This window comes from Stegodyphus dumicola, chromosome 3 (assembly GCF_044657685.1).
Source record: "Stegodyphus dumicola isolate Sdum_Otavi_A_Nest chromosome 3, ASM4465768v1".
NCBI classification, from domain to species: Eukaryota; Metazoa; Arthropoda; class Arachnida; order Araneae; family Eresidae; genus Stegodyphus; species Stegodyphus dumicola.
This window is the reverse complement of record NC_140770.1, coordinates 248,939,679-248,960,400: the sequence shown is the minus strand read 5'-3', so window position 1 is coordinate 248,960,400 and position 20,722 is coordinate 248,939,679. Positions and strand designations below refer to the sequence as shown.

The following is a 20,722-nucleotide window of genomic DNA, read 5'->3' as shown; positions in this document are numbered from 1 at the left end:
ATCGCCATAGTCAGTGGAGCCAAGACAACTAGGACCGAATATTGCTTACTGGAGAGTCTAAATATAATCACACGCAACTTCCCTTCCTTTGTCCATGAAATATCCCGTTTCCGCCACCGCGGTTTAATGGTTTGGGAAGAATCACGGCATTAACCGCACCAAGCTCTATATCTTTCAAGAAGATTCTGTAACCGCTCAGACATATGTGAATGAGGTATTGGAATCAAAAATTAGACTGTTTAGGGGTGCTGTTGGCCCAGAATGTTTGCCTCTGGATAACATTATTCTGCCTCATTTAGTACACATGGTGTCAGAATGCTTGCAAATAGAAGATATCACTCGAATGTATCGGTTATCCTACTCATGCGATTGAAACCCCATTGAGCAAGTTTGGAATGCTTTAGGGCGCCAAATTTCAACCCGCCAGATTCCTTTCCGGACCCTCCAGAAGCTGAAACGTGCACTTTTAGAAGAGTGGCGTGCTAATCCACAAGACTTTATCAGCACTTTGGTAAAATCTATGAAATTAATATGTGAGTTATTCACACCTGTCCGAGGTAACCATACACCATATTAAAGAAAAAGGTTTTCTACAAGAAATGACTTAATTGTTCCATTATTTTCCAACTTACATTTTAGTTTCAATATTTTGCGAAAAATCAATTGCCAAATATTGTAATTTATGTTAAGTAATACAAATGCACAAATTTCTATTAGTAATTTTCCAATGAAGTATCAGTTACGTTTTATTTCTAGCATTATCCTTTAATTTTGATGATCAAGATACACGTTTCAAAGGTGTATACAAAATTTAAAGCTTGGCTATCATTCGTAAATTGGAGTTATTCTGCAAAACCTTAGTTGTATTTTTTATTAAGTTTTACTTTATTAGTAATAACTGATATCTTTTTAACATCATTATCAGTTGCAGAATAACTTTAAAAATGAGTATCTGCATAATCGAGTAGTAGTAAGACCTTTGCAGGCTCAATTTAAAGTATTTGAAGCTCAATTCTTGTAACACCAGAGTTTTGGTTATTTTTCTCAATGGTAGTGTTTCCTGTTTTTAAACAATTGCTGTTAATCAAATCCAATTCGTTAACAAATGTTACAATAATCCGTTAACAATGCCTTAAATGATCCATTGACAATGTCTTGAAGGGAGAATAGTCTGATTTTACGGTTTTACGTCTTTGATAAAGTAGTCCATATAAAAGCATAAAACAGTCATATGAAATCTTGAGTAAAAATTCTATTTTTATGTTTTTTAGTCTTTGAGATCAACATTTTGTTGTTCTTCAATTTTTTAATATTCATAACGCTTTATATCTCGATTGTAATAATAATTCGTATAATTAAGCTTATAAATCTTTTCCATTTATTTAGAAATAAAATATGGCTCAAATATATTTTTTTAAACTTCAGCCACCATAAAGGAGATATACATTGCGAAAAAAAAGGGACAGTTCTATATCTTCCGTTCTACTGGGCCGATTGAACGAAATTTAACTTGCGTTTTCCATGTCTCCAAAGCGCGACTTAAGATATATATTATATTTACATATAGCTTTGTTCTAATATAGGTATTTTGATATAAAATGGGATTTTTTTTAAATAACATGCCAAATATTTTCCACATTTCGATTCTACGACTCAAATTATGGTTTAGTATATGGCAGTAAATGTAGATATCTTTATTTCCGTTCGTTATGTCGCTGATATATTTTACTTCTTTTTCGCTGTTTTTTTATAAATTTTGCCTTCAAATCCCACTGTTCGCGCAGTTTACTTACAGTATGCTTACAGGTATTACAGGTACTTTATATCTGTCCAGCAATTTGATAATGTATCGTTGTCTAACTATAAGGATACCAAAATGAATGGGTGGTTTATATTTCTGTACATTTACCTCCATGTTATTAAGGAAATAATATTCCAAATAATCAACTCTGTAAGTGTGTAAGTTCCATCTGGAATAATGAAATATAACAATGAATAATGAATACTAATTATCAGGATTCCAATTATTTTTAAAATACCACCTTTTCGGATTCTTCAGAGGGGGGGGGGAATTAACCAAGCCACCGTTATCCAGAAATTCGGTTTTCCGGAAGTCTAGAACTGGTCGTGAGGAATCTGAGTTACCTAGAACTTTACTTATCTGAATTCCAACAATCCAATTCATCCAACTACTTAAAATTCCAAATATACAATTATCCTTTTGCATCATTGTCTAAATTGCAAACTCTCAATGTCCTTCCCTTGAGTGGATGCAGCTCGAGGATGCGCTCTTTTGAGCTATATCCAATCAAAGGGCCCACCAAAGGCCTTGAATACTGGTATTTCGGTCCGGGGTTCGAGATCCCGAGGACGGGGTGACTGCATGGGCGTTTTCGTGGTTTTTCCCATGTGTAACACGTTTATACGAGCCAGTTTCCCTTCGAAAGTCCTCTACGGAAGACAATACACGGAAGGCATCCTTTCCTTCCGTGTAGTGTCTTAGGGCGCAATACGTAAATAATAATAATAATAATAATCCAGTCAAGGGAAAGACATCTGTAAGACTCCTGTCAGGATGTTGTCACAGTGTCAATTCCAATTATCCAAAGCATTATTTAACCAGATTCCAGCTGTACAGATCCCACAATCTTCTTCGACAGCATTTGTGTATTTATTTTAGCTGGTTTATATTTTTATGTTGATTTAAATCACACATAAATATAGTATTGTACGATATACAGTTTTAAAAATACGTTAGACTATTTTAAATGAATGTATATGATATACCTATGGGGTTACAATAAAAAAAGTAATACTGTAAGCCAATGAATAATCTGCTCTTTGTTTACTCTTTGAATCTTTAACTTCAATATCTTAAAAAAGACAGTCTAACTTTGACACTGATGGACGATGTTACTTCTGTTTTTCCTCCATGCGAAGAAAATACAATTATTTGCTAAAATTTAGGGTTTGGAGCAATAGAAATTAATTTGATTTGTTTATTTTATTAACTGAAACAAAAATTAATTTAAGCAAATATTTAAAATAAGGGGCAGAGGGAAGGAAAAAAATTTACTTCATTTTAAAACTATAGAAACTATATTTTATATTTTGCGAAAAACTATATTTTATATTTTGCGTAAATAAAATAAGATAATTAAATCCTTGTTAAAACATTTTAATCTATATTAAAATAAAGAAAAATAACTGCAAGAATGAAAGTTACTCGTTTGGCTTTCGTGCATATACATATCTGGCACTCTCTGGAAAAATAGTCATCCATACTTGTCGACAATGGAGGACAGCGTTATTAATTAATCTGTATAACTTGAGCTGTACTGCAACATAACTTATTGCTTCATTTTTTAACTATGTAAAGAATTTCATTCAGATTAAAAACAATTCATTTATGTATTGCACCTCGAAAGAGTGTAATATTTTGGTTATTATGTAAAATCCTGTCCTGGCAAGATGAAATGCTCAGACATGACTATGACTCGGAACCTGACGGAAAAGAAGAACTATGGTTAACTGTGCCAACGCGCAAGACACGAAATATATATTTTCCACGTGCTCTCGATCATATGAGATTCTCAAGGTATTACTATTGGGCAAAAAAAAATAATTTTAATTCTGCTTCGAAATTTAGTCCTGTTGGTCATTAATTAGCAAATTGAGCGATTTAATAGCAAGATATGATCTCCTTCATATTTTGAATTTTTAAGTATTGCCTTTTAAAATAATGTATCTGACTGGTATCAGTTTTAAGTAAATTTAATTTAAATATATCCAACTGACAATTTTTATGAGCTCGTGCTGTTATAGTATATAAGAGATATTTTTGACGCGATAAATAACATAACTGATACCAAAATACTTTTCTTTTATATCTTTACGATGTTTCACAATTAACATTTTATTTATTTATTTACTTATTAGTCCAAAGGGGCAATTTGCCTGAAGGACTATTAATTTCGTTTTGGCATTTTGCGTCGAAAACTTTAAAAGGCTGCATAACTTTTCAAATTGTTGCCACTATATATTATCGCCCTGTCTTATATTTCAAGAAATTAAATAATGAAGGATTAGAATTAGGATTATTCAATTATGGCAAAGCACGCTAGGGCTATCTGCCTAAAGAGAAGGATGCCTCCGTGGACTTTGTAAGGGAAACTGGCTCGTATACACGTTACACATGGGGAAAACCACGAAAACGCCCGTGCAGCCAGCCCGTTCGCGCGATTCGAACCTCGGACCGAACTACCAGTGTTCAGCGTCTTTACCGCTCGTCCTCTGGCGGGCCGAAATAATGAAGAATCTGCATAAATGTATATATCTCGCATTGTGATAAAAAAAAAAAACGGTACCTAGAGCCATCAAAATTTGAATAACATAATCTTCAATAGAATATGAGCACTTGAAAGACCTAATTTGAATTTTAAATTTGTTTTATTATCGATTTCAGATTTTACTAAACAATTTCAAAACGAGCAATGACAACACTATATTGGGGAAAAAAATATCTCCAGCGCGCGGAACTCTGTATCGGAAATTCTAAAGATATGCTCATTTTAAAATTAATTTGCGATATTGCTGTTGAACTCAGTTTTATAGTTTCAGTAGGCAGAACATGATATTTAATAAATAAAGGCATAAAACGTTAAAAAAAACACCCCTTTGGACGTAATTTAAAATCTGAAACCTTTCAGATTTCTTTTTTATCTGTATTTTTGAAATATTAATTACACATTATTCTTGAAGCTGACAGACAGACTATAATCTGAAATTTTTCACATTTCAATTTTTTGTTACTTTAGTTTTACTTCCGACTATAAACAGTTTTCACATTCCAGCCTACTTGTCACTCTTAACATATAACCAGACATCAAAAAAGTGGTAATAATTCTGGGCCCATACCCCCCAAAAATTCAACGCAATAATTCATTGGCATGCGGTAGATCTTCTTACGTTCCTTACCGCCAACTTCTATTATTATATCTGCGGCGTTCTTTTGAAATTTTTTGGATCCCCGCCGGATGACGCGTTAAAATTATAGTAAGCAAACTTGTCTTCTGAAAGAAACAAGTGCAGAAAGTCTCGGAGAAACAAAACCTCACGTGATACGAGCTACGTCATCGATGGGCGGAGACAAATTGGCGAATAGGGTGCTTAAGATTTCGTGACAACATTCCCGGTTTCCATGGCTACAACATCCTCGATCCAAAAGCATCCGAATAAGTGTGAGTACGCTCAGTTACGTTCCGAACCGAATTCAGGAGTGTTTGCCTAATATTTTTCCCGCGAAAAAGTTTGTTGACTTCTTCAACTTTTGTGGGTGTGACATTGACTTCTATTTACAAGCGCCTGGTCAATTTATCATTTACTAGCATTGCCGCAATTTTATTTTATTAGTAATGTAACATTTCTTGCACATTGTAATCAAAGTTTGTAAGAAGATAAAGAAAATAATATTTTTGACTTTAAAGATCATAAATATTTTTAAAAAAAGTGGTGGTTTAAATAAAATTAAATCGCAAGAGAAAAAACGAATTTGCATATTGGAATTTTAAAATTTATATAATTTATATTTTTGACTATGTTGCTTAATATACTTTCAATAATATTTAAGGAATTATAATCGTAGTTCAAAGCAATTAGGAAAAATCGGAGACAACTGTCAGCACCTCTAATGAATTTTTTGCTTTTTTTATATGGAGTTGAAGATTATGCTACAAAGAACATGAAAAATTACAACGATGCTTTATGAATAATATAAATGCTAGTGCAATACATCCAGTACACTCTAGTGATTCAGTATAGAGAGAATCTCGCTATAAATATTTAACCATTCTTTATAAAAAGGAGCGTCATAAAAACGGCTGTGTTATCTGTAAAATTATCGAAAACCTCTTAAAGATTTTTTTGCAGGCACTGGATTTCATTGTGGTAAGAATTGCTTAGAATGCTACGAACAGCTTATTGTGCTTAAAATTGACGATCAGTGAAAAAACATTACTAAAGCGCGTAAAATATCGTCTGCATACAATGATTAAAAATGAAGCTATAAATACAGCTGCGAAATTTATTAATATGCGAGTTTAGCATTTGTGAAAAACATTCAAGAGTAGAAACATATAATACCAGGCAAGTGACAAAATCAATTCTAAAACTGTTGTACAATAAGAAAAATATCGAAATGAAATGAAGAACTATTCCTGTAATGATTATTAATGATAATGATTATTTTGGAATGACTGCTAAGATTACTTCATAAGGCATTTAATGGCATTTATTGAAGATCATTAAACTGCTCTAAACTGACAAAATACCTGAGAATCAAATAATAGAAAATACATCATCCACATATCAGTCAACCATGGATAAGATTTCAGAAGCAACATTCGAATATGGCAGTGAAAACGCTACAGACACTTTCAACTTCACTTCCGTGAATGACACACGGCTTGGGAATGGTACCACAATCTACGATTTTTATCAGGTATGTGCTTGATATTTAAATGCCTGTGTTGCTAATATTTTTGCTTATTACCCTATTCGCATAAGAAATGCTTTCAGAATTATTTAACTTCTCTAATTATGATAATTCGTATAGCGTCATATGGAATTATACGAGATTTGAAGGTAGTTATACAAGTTATCTGCAATAAGTTTGAAATGTTTACTAAAAATACAGTGAGTGAAATTTGTAAAGTATTAAGCAAAATGTAAAATTATCGTAAGGTACTTTTTTTTTCAGAAATCAAATTCATCATCATGAATCATATATAGCTTTTCATGCGTTCTTGTTTATATGCATGCAAAAAATTTAGTTTATTACTTTATTAAAAAATCTCATTCTTTTGTACATCAGATAATTCTACTCGTGTTTTTAGTGTTAACAGTTTATTAAAAACTAGAAATGGAGGTAAAAGAAATTTTTCTTGCAAGTCATAAAAATCCTGTTCGAAAGAAATTTATACTACATGCTACCCAAAATTTTATCAATGATTGATGAATTAGTGATTGATGAATCAATGACTAATGAATTGATGATTGATGAATTTCATCAATGATTGATTCTTCAATGATTGAATGGTGATTTCTGGCATCAAATGTTTACGAAAATTTTAGCATAAATCATATGACTCCTCAATATTTTCAATTAAGAAATCATCAAGTTTTAACACACATTCAGCAAAGGCAGCCCTGGAATAGCAGCCGCATAAATTGCCCCCTATTAGACACATAAATTGTATTTTAAGTCCTTTAATTCAAATGTGCATTAAGACAATAGGAATTATATAGACCTGACAGTAAATAAAATGGCATAGGCCCTTCAAACACTTTTATGTACTTTAACAGTTGTGAATGTATACAAAAGTATTAAAAATTTGAAAACTATTATTAATTTAATCACATTACTTAATGCATTTTACGTAAATTATTATCCCAAAAGGCCTATTAGCGTCGAAACACGATATTGCGTAATTTCACTTTTCTTTCCAATCTGTTGCCATTCTGAAAAATGTAAGATATAATTCTTTCAGATTTAATGTGTCTGTTATTAGTTGAAATAAAGTTAAACTATTCAAAAACATCAGATGCAGTTCTTAAAAAAATATTATTTTTTACGTTTTAATCTGATTGATTTAAAGACAAGTATACTTAATTCATGATATATGTAATTAAAAACGTTAAATATTTTTATTGAACTACATAAATAATTTTTTTTCACTTTTCTAAATATAACAAAGTATATACATAACATTTCCATCTCAACCTAAATGCTATCATCTAATATCCTACCAAATATTTTACTATTCCAACTGGGCCATGTCTATCGGTAATTCCTATTGATAAATCATATTCAACACTAAAAGAGCTCATTTGGGTAATCGTAAAAACTAAATCCTTCTAGTTTTTTTTTTTTTTTTTTTTTTTTTTTTTTTTTTTTTTTCAAAAGGGTTGTAAACAGGATTTTTGAATTGATTCACTTTTCATTCGAGTGTGTGGCCATTTGGAAAAACGTAAGTTATTATTCTTTATTCTGTCTGCTATTAATGGACATACTATGAGATGATTAAAATTATATTAATTAATGAACATACTGTTATTAATGAACATACTATTTAAAATTAATATATATGGTTCTTAAGAATAATATTTTTTAAATCTGATTGATTTAAATAAAATTGCATTTCATTCATGATATATCTGATTAAAAACATTAAATATTTTTATAGAATTAAATTATATATTTTTTCACTTTGTAAATAGAACGGCCCATGTTTGTCTAAATGCATGTTCATCTAATATCTTAAGGAATGTTTCGCTATTCCACCTGAGCCTTCTTTATCGATAATCTCTATCGATAATTCATATTATAATTTAAAAGAGACTTTTTGGGTAATCGGTGAAATCGCAACACTTTCAGACACATAAAAAAAAAAAAAAAAAAAAAAAAAAAAAAAAAAAAAAAAACACCTTTTTAATTTTTTGTTATTTTTTATTAAAGCGCTTAATAACATTACTGATATTCACGCATTTCTTTTCAACACCCAGTGCAGTAAAAGTTTTCTGCCCTTTCTCTGTCGAAGTTGGAAGATTTATTATATATTTATTATATTTATTATATCATATGTTTAAAAGATTTATTATTACTCCCAAATTATTTCTTTACTTTGGAGAATATCTGTAGATATTTTTTCAGAATGCATTTATTACTCGTAAGTTATAAATTAATTTTTCTGATTGGGTGCTGAAGAGATCGAATGCTAATTGAAAATTCAAGTAACAGAAAATTGTTCTCCTGGTAAGAAGAACTATTCGGAAATTGCATTTTTGAAGCAGTGAACGTCGAAAACAAAGAGATAGAATTTGTTCTAGTACTGCATGTTTTAAAGGAACTCTACTTTGATTTTGAGATGAAACGAGCTTTAAGAAAAACAGTTGAAATGAATCTCACTGAAAACTAATAATTACATTATGTGAGACTAGTATTTTCGTTTCGTTATTCATTCTGAAATAATAATCGAAATTTGAAGGAGTTTGTAAAATGTAATTTTTTAAAACTATTCAATAGTTTTATAGTTGTAAATCATCAAATTTTTATTGATTGATAAAAATATTTTCACCTTATCAATGATTTAGATGTAAAAAAAAATCGTTGTGAAGATCGTTCAAACAAAAAGCATGCTGTCTGTATTTGGGATGGCAAATAGGACAAAGCATTTGGAAAAATAGTTCAGAAAATTAACATTGACAAACTGAATATTTTAAAAATAAATGTGAAGAAAAAATCAAGTAATTCCTCCTCACTAAGTTCCTTCGCATTTGTCCAAAACCTGGCATTTTCGTTAATGGCAAATTCGTTGTACTCGTTTATTTATTCAGCATTACAAAGAATTTATGAATTGAAAGCCCTTGGAACATTTTAAGATATTTGTTTTTAAATACACTGCATTAATTTGGAAGATTTAGAAAATCTGTTAAAAATTTATTTTCATTGTTTAGATTACTTTTCACCTGATACCGTGTTTTTTAACCTATTATTAGGAGTAATATATAAATTAAATAGTTATTAAAGTTATTTTAAATTAAATGTACATCCAACGGTTTTCCATTAGAAATACTTTTAATAACTACGATTCTTAAGCCAAAATACTTTCCCATCAGGTGCGACACCAGAAAATGCTGCCCACCAGCGGCCGAGCGGTAAAGTCGCTGTACCGGTAGTTTGGTCTAAAGTTCGAATTCCGCGAACGGGCTGGCTGTATGAGAGTTTTTGCGGTTTTTCCCACGTGTAACGTGTATACGAGCCATATTCCCTTAGAAGGTCCTCCACGGAAGCACCCCTTCCCTTAGGCAGATAGCCCTCGAGGCTTTGCCGTAATCACATATAAGCGAAACCAACCAAAATATGATTTGCTGTGAAGCATAAAAAATTACCAATGATTTTTGCCTGTTTGACGCTAAACGAAATACACCTACTAATTTCATTAGAAATAGTAAAAGACTAATTCCATTTTTGAGGAAACAAAAGAAAGTATTTGTAGTTACTTGTAATATTAATTTGATGCTTCAATGATTCATATAGTTCAATTTCCTATACAACAGCTTGAATTTATTACCACTTAATGTTAGTAAGAATTTTATTTTGACATCAAATTTATGTAAATTTCCTTCTTTATATATGTCTGTGTATGTTTAACATATATTTGCGTTTGTGAGAACCATTCCATCAAATATGTTCAACAACATTCTAGTTTGAATAATAGTTTCAGTAAGTATTTGGTATTATTTTTGTAATTTTCAAAAAATCGCTCCAGACATTCGTGGCAGTATTGACATAACAATGAAATGGAATCTGTCATAGAGTCGCCGTCTTATCATACCAGATTACTTTTAATTGCTTAGAAACTTTCATCCCATAGAGCTTTAATGTTAAAAAATAACAACAAAGGTGAGAAATTTTGAAAGTAAGGGTGTCGTCTTGTGATAGGAAATTGTTTCTGATCATAAAAGACCCATGTTTCATGGTTTATACGCCCTTTGCTTAAAATGTGACATTACGATAGTCACCTTAATGCCGTTCCACAAAAACTGCGCTGTCGTGGATGGCATTACTTATTACGTTTCTCTTAGAGAGAGTACGGTTATAAAGTATTTATCCCGCCTTCTTAGCATGCTTTCGTGCTGTATTGGTCTGCACGCTGGCGCGTATTCCAGAGGCCCGTGGTTTGATTCCCGGCGAAGGCGTTGCTTATTTTTCACCTTTCCTGATTTAAAAAAAAAAAAAAAATACCTAATGTATTTACAATGGTGCCCGAACTAAATGTGTGGTGGATGATGATTCTCCACACCCAGGATTTGGCGACCGGGTCCCCTAAGAACACCAGTCGCCCTTTAAAAGGGGAGAGAATATAAGGTGGTTCTCACTTCTTAGCATGCCTTTATGGTGCGGTGGTCTGCTTGCTGGGCGCGTATTCTAGAGGTCCATGGTTCGATTCCCTGCGAGGGAGTTGCTCATTTTTCATCTTTTCTGCTTACCAAAAAATACCTAAAGTCTCTGCACGGTAACATCTTAATAACAACCAACTTCAAATACCGTATTTTTATGTATATTATTTTTTATGTATCTTAAAAAAATGTGCAATTAATTTTTCTCAAGAACTTAAAGATCAATAGCATTATAAGCGGCCCAAATGTTAAAACTGAACGATAAATTTTCACACATTTAGCTGATTTTACCATTAACAGTATCATAACTGTATGAAAAAAAATATTTTTAAAATGAAAGCATTTCATATGGCATACTATTGCAAACAACAGTACTGCCAATTAAAATTGAGAACACTGATTACTTTGCTTTATACATGAACGTCGGCCCGACTGTTAAAGATGAAAAGATCAGTTTTCACACATTTGGCTAATTTTAGCATTAACAGTATCATAACTGCAGGAAAAAATATTTTTAAATGGAACTATTTCATATGGCGTACTGTATTACAAACAACACTACTGCCAATCAAAATTTAGAACACCAATTACTTTGCTTTATCCAAGACCGTAATTTTGTCTGAAGAAGATTAAGGTTTCTATTTCAGACTGAAAGGGAAAAAATGTGACACTAGTAAATCGCATTAATAAATATCCCTCTTTCTATTTTATCTTTGAATGGTCCATTTAGCATTCTTGAGTGTCCGTTTTCCCTTTATTTTTTCCCTGCAGTATCGGAAGCAATCTGGATTGGGTGCAAGACTACAAGATTGTTATTAGATCGGTCGAAACTAGAACAGTAGATAATAAATCTTTCACTCATCATTTACAGCAAGCAATATAGTTAGAATTTTTTTACTTAAGAAGATTCCCTAACTTTCCGAGTATAAATACTGCGAGTGAGAAATGTTATCGTGATGAGTTTTGTTATGACTTAAATTTGCCCCAGTTAGGTTATGTACGCTTTTATTTTCTTTAATTTCAGTCGGAGTTTTTTTTTTTTTTTTTTTTTGTTAAACTTAAAAGTACTACGTGTTGCATAAATTCATTGTATTTAAAGCATTGATCCTCGAAATGTAACCGAAATGAACGTACATTCGAAATCCAACATGCTGTAGTCTTAGGACTACAGTAAAGCATTTGACTACTAAGCCTATTTTGGAGAAATTTGGTTTGCACATGGATATTATTAATTCAATTGTGTTCAGTCATAAACTTTATACATAATCGCAGCCGGATTTAAATATTTCTATTTTATTTACGGTTGACTCACAATTTTCATGAAGTCACAGCAAATAAAAGACACAATAACGGCGCATATTTGTCGAATTTTTACTTCCTTGTACGAAGTGAAGGAAATACTGCAACGGCGAAAAATTTCAGGTATCATATTTCAATGAAAATATCCATTTTCACCAGTCTCGAATCCATTTGAACGATATTTTTGCATAACATCTGCATGTTCGGATGGAATAAAGGCATCGATTTAGCAAACAGAATTGAAAAATGGAGTCAAAACTAGATTTCAGAAGAGATATTTTTCGTGACATCTGTACATACGTACTACGTTCGTACGTACGTAAGTATCTCGCATAATTCAAAAACGAGGAGCCTCAGAATGTTGAAACTTTATGTATGGGACTGCTATGTCATGTGTTTATGTACCTCTATTTTTGGTTTCAATCGGTCGCACCAAAATTGTATAAATACATACATATGTATACATATTGTTACGAAATGCCCAGGCGCGGTAATATAGCACACAGCAAAGCACGTTTAGAGTTGCCAGAAAACAGCAAGGGAAGGTAGGGTTGCCACATTTGGCGAGAAATCGCCTATTTGGTGATGTGCCATGGACGGATGTGCCAAATTCGCGATGTGCCATGGACGGATGGAGAACCTTCTGGAACCAATTCTTACCGGTTTAGCCGATAATGTTCTCGAACGCAAGCCAAAAGCTATATAAACCCCGCTGGTGCGCGGTGAGTTAGTTAGTCCGTGTGGAGGCGATCGAGTTGATAGTCAGTCAGTGAGTGCCGAGTTGGTCGTTGAGTGCATCAAGAGAGTCCCTTAGAGCATCGCGATTTACTGCATCGTCGAGTGTCATCTTAGAGTGTGTTGAGCTCCGGGAACGACTGAACTGAGGAATCGGGAGCTGTACTCTACTGCATTGTCGAGTGCATCGCGAATTGTGGCGAGGAGAGACTAGGGTGTTCCGAGAATGAATGAGCAGAGTCGGGAGCTGTCTAGTGCTTTGCCGTGTAGCTGTCTTCAGCGTTATTACCTGATAGTGTGAAGGCTGTGTCGCTGAGATTCAGAGTATTTATAGTAGACCTTCGATGACTGTAAAAACGTGATTTTGGAGCTGTCCTGAGAGTACTGAACAATAAAGTGTGTTTTGTTAGTTTACGAAGTGCTGTCGTTGTAATTCGTTCCAAATTCGCACGAACCCTGTGCGAACGTAAAAGAAGAAAAATAACGTAACAATATATATATATATATATATATATATATATCCATTTTCTTACGCGGCTCCGTGAGCTCAGATTTTTTTATATATTAGTATATTGTACATTTTGTTTTTTTAAAGTGATTGACTTATGTTGTTTTTATGTCCTGGTTAAGATTCTTATGCCTCTAATTAATCTACATGCAGTAGTTATAGAATTATCAACAATTTAAAAATTTTTAAAGTGATACTAAGCCTAACAAAGCAGCGATTTATTTATATCTGGAACTCAGAATACTGAATTAAGTATCTTTCTGCACTTTCAGTGTCTTTTTGTCGAGTGGGACCAAATGTATTTTCAGTTTCGTGCACCAAAACATCTGTCTTTCTGCCCGCTGCACGAATTGCCTGTTTTTGCATAGGAACTCTAATTTTAATTATATTTTTTATATGTTTTAATATATGGTATGTTTTATTATTTTCTAAATTTCGCAATTTTTAAAGACTATTTTTTTTAGTTTTTATGAAATTTTGCCTTGCCGCGAAGTGAAAACTGAATTAATTGAATCAGAAATATATCTCTAATGAAATTCGAGGAAATTAGTTTAAATGAAATGCAGGAAAAATTGTGTATAAAATAATAGGCCGTACATGGAAATCATGTGGTGCCTACATCAGATTTTTAAACTATAATTTTTAAAATAGACAAAACAGCAAGAATATTAAAGAATTTTAAAAAACTGTACTATAGTGTACATTAAATATATTACATGCAATTTGCTTATGAATGTGTGTTCGTCCTTTTTCATGTATTATGGATTTCAAATATATGTTCGGAATATATTCGTATTAAAACTTTGGTGGAGAAAAATACTTTTCAAGCGGGTTTCGCGATTTTTATGACTATTATGTTGTATGATAAATGCTACTTCATTGCTCTCCAAGAAGACTGAAACAAAGTCTTCAAATGCACTTTAATTTATTTTTAACACAGAATTTATCAATTTTTGAGGAAATAAATATATTTTCTTTTCTTTATGCAATTAAAAAACAAATCGAAAACGAAATTATTGAATTTGCATACTTTTCTTGTAAATCCATTAATTAATGTACTCTGTATGGCGTTTTAAACATGGTGCCTCTTTGAACATGGCCTTCCCTTGAATGACTTTGGTGTAAGTAGCCTTCTTGTTCTATACAAGTGTGGATGGAGATCAGATCTGCGAGGTTAAGTGCAGTGTTCGTTGCTGGCGGTTTCATAGGCTTTGTATGGATTTAGGAGAAGGGCGGCTGGAGAATGAATATCTAGTTGTTTAATTTTCCTCGCCCGCACTGGTTGCTACCTAATGGATGCAATACACAATATTATATTTTTTATTACAATAAAGTACAAGTATTTTAGTACATGTGGATTCCGTCCTCAGTTATTTCATTGAAATTTCATGCACTTCTGAAAATTAGCTATGTTTTGATGTACATTTTAAATCTTACTCGAAGCTAGCTCAATAATACTGCATGAACATCAAAATCAACATGTCAGCAGCGACATAACTCACAGCCGAATAATTATAACTATCAAAGCTGGCAGGAACTGAACGTAGTGCGCTCACGCAGCCAAAACCTAGCTTTCTCTTGGAACCCCAAACCATGCATGGTTTACCAAATATTTTTGCCCATCTGTTAAATGCTACTGTGAATTTATAAAACATAACCGAACTCTTTCTTTTTGATTGATAATTCTCCAAGACATCCATCGCCTTTGTTCGACTTAACAGCATGCATTCCAGTAGAAGCAGTTTTCTTGCAGCCAACACATCTTCGTTTATCTAACCAATGGGTCAAGGCAAATCTGTTACGGACAGTCCGGTAACTGATAAAACCGATGGAAAAGATAAATAATCAATTAGAGATCTTTGGAAAAAGTATGGCATCATACAAGGAAGATTGTTGTTGTCTACAGTACTGTAGACATAATGTGTCATGCATACTCTAAAAAACATCAATCTTTCTTGGAATGAGGTGACCGAGAAATGTTTGAAAGGAGTATTGAAGAATGTATGGCCGAAGCTGAGCAGAGTTCGACACAATCTCTTGTTGAAATTGACGAAATTGACAAGCTACTTAATGAATCAAAGAATTAGTTCAAGTTACAACTGGTGAAAGTCTTGCCAACTCCAGTCTTAAATAATTAGCACAGCAACAAGTGCACGATGATGACAAAATTAGTAATTCTGAAGATAAGGATCAGAAAGGACTTTCAACATATTAAAAAAAAAAGGTTTGACCACCATAACGGAAATTATGGAGCAGTTTACGCCAAATGATTTAAATTTGATGGAATTTTAAAGGCAAGATGAAGTGTTTTCATATATGTTAAATATATGCATGACTGGCTCTAGCAACGGTAACTACCGTTGATAAAAGGTTCAGTTACGCTCGCAGTGTGGCAGTTTAATTCGGTTGGTTCACGATGAAGCAAGACTGCCGAAAAAGCTCTGAGGGGATGTTTGCCGAATGGATGGGTTCCAGCCTCCAGCCCAGTCCACCCCGATTAAATTCCAGGAGACCAATGGTTCTGTAAAAGCGGCAGTAGTGTCCAGTCTAGCTGTGATGGCGTTTTATGTCAGGATGGTATGGGAACCAGGTGGTTCTTGAATCTATGTACGATTCTCTCTAGTTGCTGAGTAGCTGACAGTTAAAAGCGAGCATTTGTTAGGAGTTTAACTTCACAAGAAGAGCCAACAACTAAGATGTTACATTTACTTTGGAGTTTAAAGTTTCATCCTATAAGTTTTTGCTGTTAAATAAACCATTAAGATTCTGATAAAGGTTTTATATCCTTCAAAATTAAAATGATTTTTTCACACACACAATCATGCACCAAAAACTTATGAAATGAGGAAGAAAAAAAAAACCTTTCTAATTACAAACGTAACGTCTTTATTCAAACTATCTTTGTTTAATTTTTACGAATATTTATGAATTAAAAGAGATAAAAGCCTATAATTAGTGTAATAAAACGGTATTTAAAACTTTAGTTGGCAAATGGTGAAAACTCAAGTTGCTTCTGAGCAACTGTGCTAAATAAAGGGTTAACGACGAATGTTACAAAATAAAAATAAAAAAAAGAGTTTTCCTATGCTGTCTACTGTTTCATTTATCACATTATTTACGTGCTAAGATGACCTCGTTTAACGCTGCTTCATTTAGAGCTGGTACTTATTGAAACGTATCTCCCGTGTTAAGCAGGGTCTTTCAGCGCTTGGTTACAGCGAAATAAATAAAATAAAGAGTGCATATTCCCAGAATCTGCTTTCCTTGTCTAATTAAAATAAATCGATAAATAAAACCTACAGATGTTGTCTGCAGACATAATTAGTGTTCTTAGTGCATCCTTGACATTGAAGGCAAGAAAATCAACATTATGTCGATGGGAACGCTATCAATCTGTGGTTTCTCATTTAACTGAACGATAAATAGTATATGCCAGCAAAATAGCTTTGTAAAGGATTTAGAACGAAAACTGCTCCGAATTTTTTTCATTTAAATCAATAATTGATTAACTAAGATAAGCTTCTACATTTTTTAACAAACAGGTACTTGCTGCTGCTTTACAAATGCACCGAAGATTAAATTTAAGAAAGCATCATGCAGAAATATTATAACGGTTATCATACTTTATTGCATTTGATTCTTTATTATAGAAATGTATATAAGATTAACTGGGTAATTTGTTGTATAAATAGGTACGCGAAACCTTTCGAAGAAATGTGACTCTTATAAATCATACGGTCTGCATATGGGAAGAATATATCCGCAGCTGTGGGAGCTTCCTTACCCATGTGGGCCTTACCAGGCGCAATAACAGTATTTAGTGATTGTAACCTAGTCGGAAAATGATGGTTTCAAAGTGCGAGATAATTGCAATCAGAAATAGTACTTTATTTATTAATCACAATTTGCACAGTGAGTTATATACTTTATGCTAGAAGCATTCATGAAAAATTTATGTCCGGTTTGCGAACACTGCAGCAACTGAATTTGGCTGCAGACCTTCCGCTGCGTGGGCGAAATGTATGAAGTGGCATCATCCAGTTCAGCTTAGTTCGAGTTGTAGTGCAAAGGGAATTAGAGCATCTTTCGACGTTTTGGTGCACTGTCGCATTTTGGAAAACAAGTTTGGGTTCTTTAACTAGGAACACATTCTTCTCATGCAAAAACCACTTTGTAATATTGGCAGCCCTCTGATCACATCATGTATCCTTATTCAGATGGTTTATGTATGTAGATATTTTCAGACCTTATAGCATATTATCACATTTTCAGAGATTTCAAACTAACCAAAACAACGCGACAGTCAGTCTATGAATTGCTGCCAGGAAAGACATTCTGCGAATATTTCTATGAATGTCGCAAGCGCTGTGTGTGTTGCGATGGATGTTTCGGTGAACTCTTTTAATTTCAAATGTAACTGTGATAAAAGTATTTCTAGCAAAGATTCTGAGCGTAAGAGTATACTCTGTGACAGAATTACTTACCTTTGAAGGTTTGCAGATGTATTTATGTACCATAAGCTTAAGATTCTGTCTCTTTAAAAGCGAGAAATCTCTGTAAAATCCTGAAAACTGCTAGGGAAAAATAAAACAAACATTAAATGAGTTTGCATGAAAAGACGTAAATTGTAATAGTTTAAGAAAATTACACGGCCGTTCTCCATGATGAACATGATCCTAATAAAAATTAATGTTATTTTTTGTTGTAATGTATAATGAGATATACACGTGGAATAGAAATCGATAACAGCTATCTCTCTTTAAAAGTGCATCGCGTAATCTAATACAAAATGACGCTACCTGCATCCGGATGCAGGGAAAATCTCTGACGGAACCTCGTTAATGAGGAATATGTGATGGTTTTATTCAAGTGATGAAGAGGGATTTTCCTAAATTATGAAAATAATTGCGTAATAATAACATTGTTACGCAACAGAAAAACTGGTGTCATGGAGACGTGCAAGACTTTTGGAAGCCACATGTATAATCAAAAACATTCTATAGTCATAAGTCAATAGATTGCGCACACATTTTTCTATAGTTTATTATGATAATTCGAAAACGTTTATAATAATCAACATAAAACTGATACCTCAAAAGGATGATTCCAAGCGTAGGATCAACACGGCGCTTATTAGAAACCACATATATGCCACTCAAACATAACACTTTTCAAATAGAGATTGTAACCTCCAAAATCCATTATTACTATGTCTTTATTTACAGTGATTATTTTGTAAGGATATAAAAATAAATAAAACAGAAAAGACAATATTTTATGTGTATGGAAAGCAAAACAAATTCCATTCAAAGAACCTGAAACGGATTCGTATTAAGAAACATATTTGTGATATTCAAGAATTATGCATATTATCTTAACAGCGTTTTTTAAAACTTTTATGGCAGTTTTTATCAAATGTATAAATAATTAATCGAGAATACAATCTAAGATCTATAATTACCTGTAATGCCTATATTAGGCATTCAAAGGAAAGTTTTCATAGTCTATTTATCAGCGTTTTCTTTTCATTTAGCATGTCAAAACATAGCATCTTTCAGATCTTATTTTGTTTTACTTTTTATTTTTTTAATTTTTAACCCAGATGGGCTATTAGTGTCGAAATGCCAATTTAGGTGGGTTCACTATAAATGTCTGTTTCACTTTCATATTGCTAACACCAAATATCTGGTTGCAAGGCATGTTTTCCACCAAATATCATTCTTAATAAATTTAGGAAAAAAAAAACATGAAAGCAGTACCTGTAGTGAGGATAGTAATCACCGCCTAAATTTATGATGTTCTGCTAACGTTTTGGTAAATTTTCAAAACCCAGAAACTTGTTGCCGAGAGTCCAAATACAGATTAACCTCATTTCGGACGTTCTGTGCAGAACAGAAGACAGCACCAGCAAGATGAAGCTGCAGGTGTGAAAAAAGGAATAGCGATGTCGAGGCTATATGGCGTTTGCAGCGAAAGATCCCATCCGAGATCTTACAAAGTACAACCGATTAATGCACAATTTTGTGATCTTGCATTATCTCGATGGAGCATTACCTTTTTGCGACGAAATTCAGTTCGACGTTTTTCCTTGATAGCAGCATCAGAACGGAGTAGCGTCTCGCTCTACACTTTACTATCGAGGATTTTGATAAAAAGAAGTGTTCAATCTCCTTTTATTCTAGATACATTTTGTGGATATTACCACGGCAGTCCCACCATAATCTTTTCCTTAGTCAAATTACGCTTTAAGGCGCTGCCACTAGCGGTAGATCAACCCACTTTTCCGCGTGTGTTGTTTAAGTATATCCACTTTTCAGCACAAGTAACGATCCGGTCCAGAACTTGTCCTTCTGTTGATATTCGATGAGATTTATTCGCGCTTGAACACTTCTTTCCTTATCTGCTTGAGTCAGCTCATGCGACACCCATTGATTGAAGTTGTACGTCAGGTTTATGCGATGCATAGCGCGAACAATGGACATGACACTAACTTCTAACTCCTTCTAATGGTTACATATTGATCTCCTTCCATAAGTTCTCGCACGTGAGCCACATATATCAGTAGATCGGACAGAGCATTCTCCTTCTTGAATGTCATAGTCCTTGTTTTTTGACTTTAGGAACCAAACCTTCACACTGCCATATTATTATATGACGTTAGTACTAAAGCTGCCCACATAATTTGGTGACGCTCTGTAGCTGACGTTTTGTAACAGACCTGGAAGTAAATGATGGTTCTAATCTGGTATCGTGATAGTTCCATTTCAGACACTTTGTACTTAATGATATTTGATTTACAAATTCCACAACACAGTGTTCCAAAGCAAGTCTGTTTCTTTCTAATGAAAAAAAAAATTCGTTTGACAAAATACGAGTATGATTAAACTCGCCAACGCGAACTGTTTGCGCAGACGATATTTGCGGTGATTGGAAACTTTCGTTAAAACCTGAAATTATCACATTGTATTATAGTTAAAGAAATTAAATAATGAAGAATATGATGAATGTATGTATGTTTCTCACAGTGTGAAAAAATAACGGTACCTAGAGCCATCAAATTTCGAATAACGTTGTCCTCCAACCGAACATGGACACCTGCAAGTCAGAACTTGAAATTTGTTTTATTGTCTGTTTCATATTTTAATATAAATTTTTACATATGAAATATTTTATTTATGAAAATGAATTTTTGATTAAAACCCCCAACAGTTTCAAAACACG

General features: G+C 33.1%; 1 protein-coding gene across 1 annotated transcript in view; it reads left to right on the top strand.

Moving 5' to 3' along the window:
- The first annotated feature begins 5,236 nt into the window (after window positions 1–5,236).
- The window catches only part of LOC118196241 (cardioacceleratory peptide receptor-like), an 880,182-nt gene continuing 864,696 nt past the window's right edge, over window positions 5,237–20,722 (top strand). Inside the window, exon 1 of the mRNA XM_085814025.1 lies at window positions 5,237–6,499. Within this exon, the coding sequence (XP_085670151.1) occupies window positions 6,377–6,499 (123 nt within the window). The 5' untranslated portion in view covers window positions 5,237–6,376. The remainder of the gene's footprint in view (window positions 6,500–20,722) is intronic.